General features: G+C 54.8%; 1 protein-coding gene across 1 annotated transcript; it reads left to right on the top strand.

The window, feature by feature from the left end:
• Positions 1-1,832: 1,832 nt before the first annotated feature.
• Positions 1,833-7,414, top strand: TBC1D20 (TBC1 domain family, member 20). Its single transcript, XM_009866768.1, has 7 exons — positions 1,833-2,010; positions 2,984-3,064; positions 4,444-4,630; positions 5,413-5,514; positions 6,398-6,539; positions 6,854-7,038; positions 7,159-7,414. The coding sequence occupies exons 1-7, from the start codon at positions 1,911-1,913 to the stop codon at positions 7,412-7,414; spliced, it is 1,053 nt and encodes a 350-aa protein (XP_009865070.1). The 5' UTR covers positions 1,833-1,910.
• Positions 7,415-7,855: the final 441 nt, after the last annotated feature.

The following is a 7,855-nucleotide window of genomic DNA, read 5'->3' as shown; positions in this document are numbered from 1 at the left end:
TCAGCCGGTGTTTCTGTCTCTCCTCTAAAGTGTGACCCGCGCTTGGGGCTGCGCAGAAAAGGATTGTAAACCCAGTTTATTGGGTTTTAGTGCTTGTAGCTGTTGCCCGCTCTGCATCAGTGTAAATACTGAGGGAGTTGCCAGTAAACCTTAAAAGAAGAGCCCACAATACGTGCTTCTTTCTTCATGCCAATTCCTTAAGCTCTTTGCGTGTGAACAGAAGTTTTTTTTCTTCCATAGGCTCCTTCCCGAGGCTTTGGTACGTGCCAGCCCATTGTGTGCGTGTGGCAGGGCTCGGGGACCAGCTGAGCCGAGCTGGTTTCTGTTTATGTGTGAATAACTTTGCTCGCACAAAGGGCGGGCAAGGAAGTAAAAGGAAATTGCGGCCACTGGGTGAGAGTTAGAAGCTTTAACGTTACTGGGAACTCGGGGTTTGGAGGGGAGCTCTGTCATAGGCTGTCACAGCTTGTTTTTATGCCAAAAAAATGTTTTAAAAAGTACTTTGAGAAGCGACAGGATCCACAGCTTGGCCTACGTGGTGTCCGTGTGTCTGAGCAGCCTCACGTCTCCCGTTCGGAGGCCGCAGCTCCCCAGGAGCAGGGAGGGGGCCGGGGCAGTGCTGAGACACAGGAGGTGCCACGTGGGCAGAGGAAGGTGTTGAGAAACAGCTGCTGCTTCGTCGGGATCCTTTTAATTCCTCCCACTCCGAATCCTATTTGGACACGTCCCTTATCGAGCAAATCCCATTTGAATCCCAAGAGAAGTTGGATCCATCGCAAAAGCCGTTAGGTAAAGGCGTCGTTTGCAGCCTCGTCCTGTGCTCCAGCCGCTCGGCAGAGCCTCCTCAGTGGAAGCTCCTCAGTGTGGGATATCGGGCGGCTCTCAGCTGCCGCTTTTCCTTCCCCGCGTGGGGCTGCGGTGATGAACACCACGATGCAGTGTGAAATCAAATTGTGTCCCTTCGCAGCTCCCATGTCCTGTGAGTGTGTTTAACCCATGAGGAACCAGAGCACCGTGCACTTTCCTAGAATCATTCAGGTTGGAAAAGACCCTCGGGATCATCGAGTCCAACCATTAACCCTGTTCTACAAAGCTCCCCCACTAAACCACGTCCCCCAACACCACATCTAAACGGCCTTTAAACACATTTGTGTGTAACTCTCTTCCCTCACTGTGCCTGAGTTCAGGTGCCCCACGAAGCGGTGGGATTTGTTTGGTGCCGGCTAACTTGCACGTGTAGCTGGCAAGTTTGGGTTTGAGAGAGAAGTCAATACGCTCGTGATCCGTTAACTCCGGTGTGATCACGTCCTTGCTTGTGGCTGCTGCCGTCAGGGAAAATGCTGGGACTTATCCCTCGGACGGCTGCATCCAGGAGCCGCTGTGTAACTGGGGGGCGGCAGGAACGCCGAGAGCCACCCTTCTCCACATTTTGTTGGCCGCTGCGTCAGAGAGCAAACAGTTGCCGAGTGGCTTTGTGCGCCTGTCACTGTCCCAAAAGGAGCTGTGACCTGTGGGGGAGTGTGGGAGGCGAGGACAAGGGATCCACCTGGGCAGCGCTGGCAGCTCCAGTGCCAGCAGAAGCAGCGGTCACCCCATGGGCTGTGATACGGGGGGTCAGTGGGGAAGCAGTGGGGGTGCCCCCGATGCAGGGATGGGGACAGTCAGTGGCGGGGCGCCCTGCCGAGGTCGTCCCTAGGCTGTCCTGCTCACTGTCCCCTCTCGCCTCCCTCGCTGTGAGTGGATTTTTACCCCCTGCTCTGAGTTGCCGCCCCCGCTGTGTGCTGGCCTTGCCTCTCAGCTTGCCTCTTTGCGATGTTTTTACAGACTTTGATGCTAAGAAGAAAAGAAAAGTGGCGGAAATTTATCAGGCCCTGAACAGCGACCCCATCGACGTGGCCACGCTCCGGCGGATGGCGATCAGCGAGGGGGGGCTCCTGACAGATGAGATCCGTTGCAAAGTGTGGCCGAAGCTACTAAGTGTGAATACAGACGACCTTCCCCCTCTTCCAGGTACGGAACAGCCTGGATTCGAGCGCTTTGGCGGGACGGCTCGGTGATCTCTGTGCACTCCAGGGCTTCCTAAAACCAGTGTTCCCATTGTGCTGTGAGGGCGTTGTTGTCTGTAGTGACAGTGATGGAAATCAGTTCCCTCTGGATGTGGTCGGCGGGGCCCTGAGTTGGCAAATGAAAGCTCAAACTTAATTTTTCTTGCTCCCATGGAGAGGTGGTTGTGCCAAGCCCTGGCATGGCCAAAATATGTCTGAGGTGTCTCTCCCAGGCATAGGTGAAGCAGTTTGTTGCCTGAACCTTGTGTGATGTTTGTTCAGGGGCGATGACTTTCCGGACGAGGTACCGGCGTGGTTTTTAAACCCTGGCAGTTCAGAAGTTCCAAGTCCAGTAGTTTTTACAGTCACTGTCCCCCGGACAAATTTTGTTTTTATTCCTCAGTCTGTGACCATTCAGAAGTGGTCATCCTGCTGCATCAGTGAAGAGCTGGATTTTGTTAGGTGATCAGAGCTGCTGGAAGACGACATTTCGCTTCACATGATCACACAGATAGTTCAGTGCGCCAGCAAATTCGTTTCTCTTCTGTTTTAACTCTCTTAAGTACCTGTGGGTGGGGTTTTCTCCTGAATTATTTCTATTTGTTAAACTGTTCTTTGTGGTCTCCGCAGCGTATGGTGCTTTGCTACTGCTGAGTGCGCAGCAAAATTGTGGAGCAAAGGATGTTTCCAGGAATGCTGAGAATGGCTTAAGCATTTTAATGTATGTTTGAATAAATAATAGTCTCATTAACCTTGCACCAAATTGCCAGGAGTGTCAGTGAAGGGACAGGGCTGGTGCGTGATGCACAAAAAAGGGGACGTCCGACGGGGCAACATGTCTGTGCGTGCAGCCTCGGCGGGGTCTCCTGGAGCTCCCTGGCCCGGCTCTCTCCACGATACCTTTGCACAACTCAGTGTTAATCATATTCCTCTTTTTTGAAAGGAGCTGCGAGAGGACAATAAAGATTACCAGCAAGTGTTGCTGGACGTGCGGCGATCTCTGCGCCGTTTCCCGCCAGGTGAGAGGGGAAGGTCTGTGTCATGGGGCTTCTGCTGGCTCAGACCTTACTCGGGGAGGTGACTCTGTTGCTCTGAGAACCTGACTTTCAGAAAACCTTTTCCTTGTGAGCTTCTTCCTGCAGCAGAGCAACTCTACAGCTCTTGGTTTCCTTCAGCCACAGCTGGTTTTCGATGCGGGCCTTGCTGAGCTGCACTGCCAGCAGCCCGGTGCCGTCAAATAGACCCTGTGCGTGCCCCTCGCCTGGTGTGAACAGGGTGAGATTCAGACACATTCAGTGCTTGAGAAGTGTCCCATTTGCTTCTGCTCCAGCTCTGGGGCAGGTTTATCAGTGGTTAGAACAATTTCTGGTGGACGACAGTCTCCAAACGAGGTTCACACACCACATTTAAGAGAACTCTGAACCTTCAGAAGCAGAATGATTTTACGGTTGTTCCATTCCACTGGGTGGCTGGTGCCTCTCTGTGCTATTTATAAAACGTTTAATCCAGCAGCTATCAAACTCTGCAGAACAGTCCTTTATTTCTGGCCAGATTCTGCTTCCCACTTCTGCTGCTTTTATTTTACATAAACAATTGCTTTGCTCTGATTCTCTTTTGAGCACGGATACTGCGTGCAAGCCTCGTTCCTGAAGGGTCTGCTAGTACGGAGGTTTTTTTGCCCTTGAATGGCAGCCTCCTGCCTATTTTTAGACGCATTAGTGAAGCAGGGGAAAAGGAGAACTTTGTCATTGCAGGCTCTCCACTGGGACTTTCTGCTTGGCCTTTGGGCGTTTTATCTGTTGACAAGGACAGCCAGAAGCTGGCTGCAGCTGTGCGTGGCAGGAACAATGTTTTTCCTGTGACATCCTGTCCCCAAGCGCATGTCGTTAGGAGGGGGCGATACAAAGTTGTGGCGCTGGAGGCCTCGCGATCTGATGCAGTTGGTGGGATTTCTGTGAAAGTGGGTCCTCTCTTCATTTTTTCTATGACCCCTGGCAGATGAAAAATTCTTAAAACTCCCTGTGCAGCACTGACTGTGTGGTGCAATTTGCTCTTCTCAGCCCTGCACAGATGTCAGTGTATGCCCTGCTCCCACCCTCCAGAGTCACTTCCTTGTGGGTAGTATTCGCTGCAGCCCCAAAAATTAAACAACCTTTCAACTGGCCACCTTCCCCTGGGCCAGCAGAATTTTGGGGGACAGGATTAGGACTTGGGATACTTCTTCTGCTGATCTTACCTCCCAGCCCTTCAGGCTTCTTCCCTTGGGATCAGGCAGGTGCACAGGCGCTCTCCTTGCGTCCCACAGCCACTGGGAGGTGACAGAGCCCATCCCACGGCCACCTCAGCCACTGGGAGGTGACAGAGCCCGTCCCACGGCCACCTCGTGCTGTCCCCACAGGGATGCCCGATGACCAGAGGGAGGGTTTGCAGGAGGAGCTCATCGATATTATCCTCCACGTCCTCAAGCGCAACCCCCAGCTGCACTACTACCAGGGCTACCATGACATCGTGGTCACCTTCCTGCTGGTGGTGGGCGACAGACTGGCCACGGCTCTGGTGGAAAAGCTCTCGACGCATCATCTCAGGTACTCGGCGGGCTCAGCTGAAGGAGGGGAGCTGCCTGCGTGTCCTCAGGCCGCAGGGACGCCGCTGCAGATGGGGCACGGGGAGCCCAGCAGGCAGAGCCGTGGGTTGGGGCCTGTCACGGCCATACCCAGAGGGAGAGCAGCCTGACCGCGTGGCAACACGTGGCTTTGCAGGGAGCTGCGCTCTGGGGAAGGGATAATTGAAGGCTGTCAGTTAATTTGTAGCGTGTCTTGAAGTTGAAAAAGCCAACGTGCGTGAATTATTCATAGTTCTCCGGCCGGCTCTGCTGTCGAGGCCTCTCCAGCTCCAGGGCACTGGCTCAGCACGGAGTCTTCTCCTCACCTTCAACAGCCCGGGGTGGTTTTGCACCAAAAGGTCCATCCAGTGTCCCAAGTCAAGTGACTCCTGTTTGTGCACTGAAATGAGAATAAGCCTTCCTCTGGGGAGTGGTTTGGAGGGATTCTCTCCACTCTCCCAGCTGGGGAGTTGGGTTTCGAGCGCTGGAAAGGCTTTACAGTTCACATGCGCGCTGCAGCAAAATAAGAAGTGTCAGCTGATGCCGGCGTGATTGTCTGGGGCTGAGTTTTCTGTGCAGATCAGCCTCGCCTGGCCCAGATAGGTGAGAAGGGGGCTGCCCCAAATAGGCAGAATTCCTTGGGGCTGGGGACCCCACTACCAGCTGTTTGCTGCAGGTATGTCAATTTGCCTTCGAGCTGTCTCCCTGGAGGGAGAGCTCACCGCCGTGGTTGCTTGACGGAGCTTCTTTTAAATCTTCCCTCAGGGATTTTATGGACCCGACGATGGATAACACCAAGCACATTTTAAATTACCTGATGCCCATCATAGACCAGGTGAACCCTGACGTGCATGACTTCATGCAGAGGTACGCAGACGTTCCCTCGGAGCCTCCTCGCTCTGCCCTGGCAGCCTCACGTCACTGCTCTCAGGGCTTTTTGCACCAGCGTGTCCCCAGCACCACGGTGGCTCCCTCGGAGTCACTCAACAGCTGACCCGCGGCAAATGGTGACAGTCCAAAGCCACGTGGCACCCTGCTGCTGAGCAGACCCAAGCCTGTGCTGCCTGACTTGAGGAGTTTTAAAGGGTGTCACCTTCACCCCAGCGGTCTGCAGCCCGTGTTGGAAAGGCTGGGTGCTTATGGATGGTGTCACACAAAGCTGCCACAACTGCTCCAGGTGCCCAGTTTTGTGGCTGGTGTCACCTCCCTGTGGTTTGTTGCTAGTTCTAGGGATGGTTCCCAGTGTTTGCAGTGGGGACAGACAATGTAGCCAGGGCAGGTGAAAGCAGAAGCAGGAAATTAAGTTAGAAGGTTCAGTCCAGAGTTCTTTTCTGGGCAAGGACCTCTGTTATGTGTTGTGGCCAGGACGTCTTTGGGTACAAAGCTGGATAACAAACTCCCAGAAGTCAGTAAGTCTTTAGGGTGTTGAGGAATCTGAAACGTTGGCTGTGCTGCAGGATTTCACTTGTCCTCAGGTCAGCGTGCCAGCGATGTGGTACATCTCACGGTCGGGTTGTCCTGAGAGCAGAGCTTTTAGACCTCTGCCGTGGGCCCTGCTGGGTGTGAGATGAGTCGTGGCAGTCCTCTGCCTCAGGGTCATGTCAGAGGTGCAGTTCTTTGATGTGGACTGAGCTCCAGGTCTGCCTCCCCTTCGTAGCAGGGAGGAGCGGCACGGGGCTGGCCCGGGAGCGCTCGGGTGCTGTTTCCAAGCGGCCAGCGGCCGATCTAACAGCACTTTCTCTCTGTGCAGCGCGGAGGTGGGAACTATCTTCGCTCTCAGCTGGCTCATTACCTGGTTCGGGCACGTTTTGTCCGACTTCAGGCACGTCGTGCGATTATATGACTTCTTCCTGGCTTGCCATCCGCTGATGCCCATTTATTTCGCTGCCGTGGTAGGTGTTGTCCGGAATGGTGGGAGGATTAATGGAACCTACTGAGGTTTTGCCCGTTCTCTGACCTGCCAGTAGCAGGCTCAAAAGACAGACGTAGCTGCCCAGGAAGGGGCTTTCTGCAGCCTCAGAGTCTTGGGAAGGGTTTGGTATTTCTCTTCCCAGATGAGGAGCACTTCAGTGCTGTGTGTTCCCTTGAGGAAGGGCAGGTCTTTGAGCTGGAAGCAAAATGTTTTCCTCTTCTGGCTCTGAAATGAGTGACCAGAAGTCGTCCCCAGTTCCCTGGCTATGCTGAGCACTCTTGCTCCTCTCTGCAGATCGTGCTGTACCGGGAGCAGGAAGTTTTGGACTGCGAGTGCGACATGGCCTCTGTGCACCACCTCTTGTCCCAGATCCCACAGGACCTTCCTTACGAGACTCTGATCAGCAGAGCTGGGGACCTTTTTGTCCAGTTCCCGCCGTCTGAACTTGCCAGGGAGGCAGCTCAGCAGCAGGCTGAACGGTGAGTGCAGCGCAGCCCGCGGGTTCTCAGCATCCCGTTGGGAAGATCCTCCTCCCTGGCAGGAGCCTGGTCCCGCAGGTGAGCCGGGAACGCTCCTTGACCTGTTTCTTCCCTTCACAGAACCGCGGCTTCCACTTTTAAGGACTTTGAGTTGGCATCAGTGCAACAGAGACCGGACACTGTGTTGAGGCAGCGCTTCAGGGAGCGGCTCCGAGGGGAGGAGCGGACAAAATCCATCTTGACAAAGCCAAGGACCAACCGTTTTGTCAAGCTGGCGGTGATGGGGCTGACAGTCGCGCTGGGAGCAGCTGCCCTGGCCGTGGTGAAGAGCGCGCTGGAGTGGGCACCCAAGTTTGAACTGCAGATTTTCCCCTGAAGCCAGAGGAGGGGCCTCCCACGTCACCGTGTCCCGCCCTGGCGGTAAGGGGTGCTGTTTCATGAAAGGACGTATCTGGAAACGACCTGTCTGAAGATTATTTTTTATTCTTGCTGCGTCCTGTGACGCTTTTGGCCTTTGTGACAAGAGACTGAGTGGGAAGCAACCCAGCAGGATTGTTCCCCGCACCGACGCTCACCTTGTCCTCTCCTTCCCGAGCAGACAGGCGTTGCCGCCGTCTCGTGAGGAGCTGGAGGTACCGATGGGTCGGGCTCTTGGGACTGCAGGCAGGGGACCGTACGTGAGCCGCGTGTGGGCCATGCTGGAACAACCCCACACTCTCTGTTGGGGCTAATTAGTGTGAGAAAGGGCAGATCCTTGCCTGGAGGAGAGCATCACGGCAGGGTTTGGCCTGAGGCAGGGGGCGGGGGGAGCTGTTAC

This window comes from Apaloderma vittatum, unplaced genomic scaffold (assembly GCF_000703405.1).
Source record: "Apaloderma vittatum isolate BGI_N311 unplaced genomic scaffold, ASM70340v1 scaffold25413, whole genome shotgun sequence".
NCBI lineage: Eukaryota > Metazoa > Chordata > Aves > Trogoniformes > Trogonidae > Apaloderma > Apaloderma vittatum.
This window is presented reverse-complemented; position numbering and strand designations above follow the sequence as displayed.

What these genes read in the sequence shown, in the direction of transcription:
- TBC1D20 (XM_009866768.1), top strand. Translation starts at nt 1,911, where the DNA reads ATGGCGATCAGCGAGGGGGGGCTCCTGACAGATGAGATCCGTTGCAAA. An exon ending in CGACCTTCCCCCTCTTCCAG is followed by an intron (nt 2,011 to 2,983) that starts GTACGGAACAGC and finishes TTCCTCTTTTTT; the next exon opens with GAAAGGAGCTGCGAGAGGAC. An exon ending in TCTGCGCCGTTTCCCGCCAG is followed by an intron (nt 3,065 to 4,443) that starts GTGAGAGGGGAA and finishes CTGTCCCCACAG; the next exon opens with GGATGCCCGATGACCAGAGG.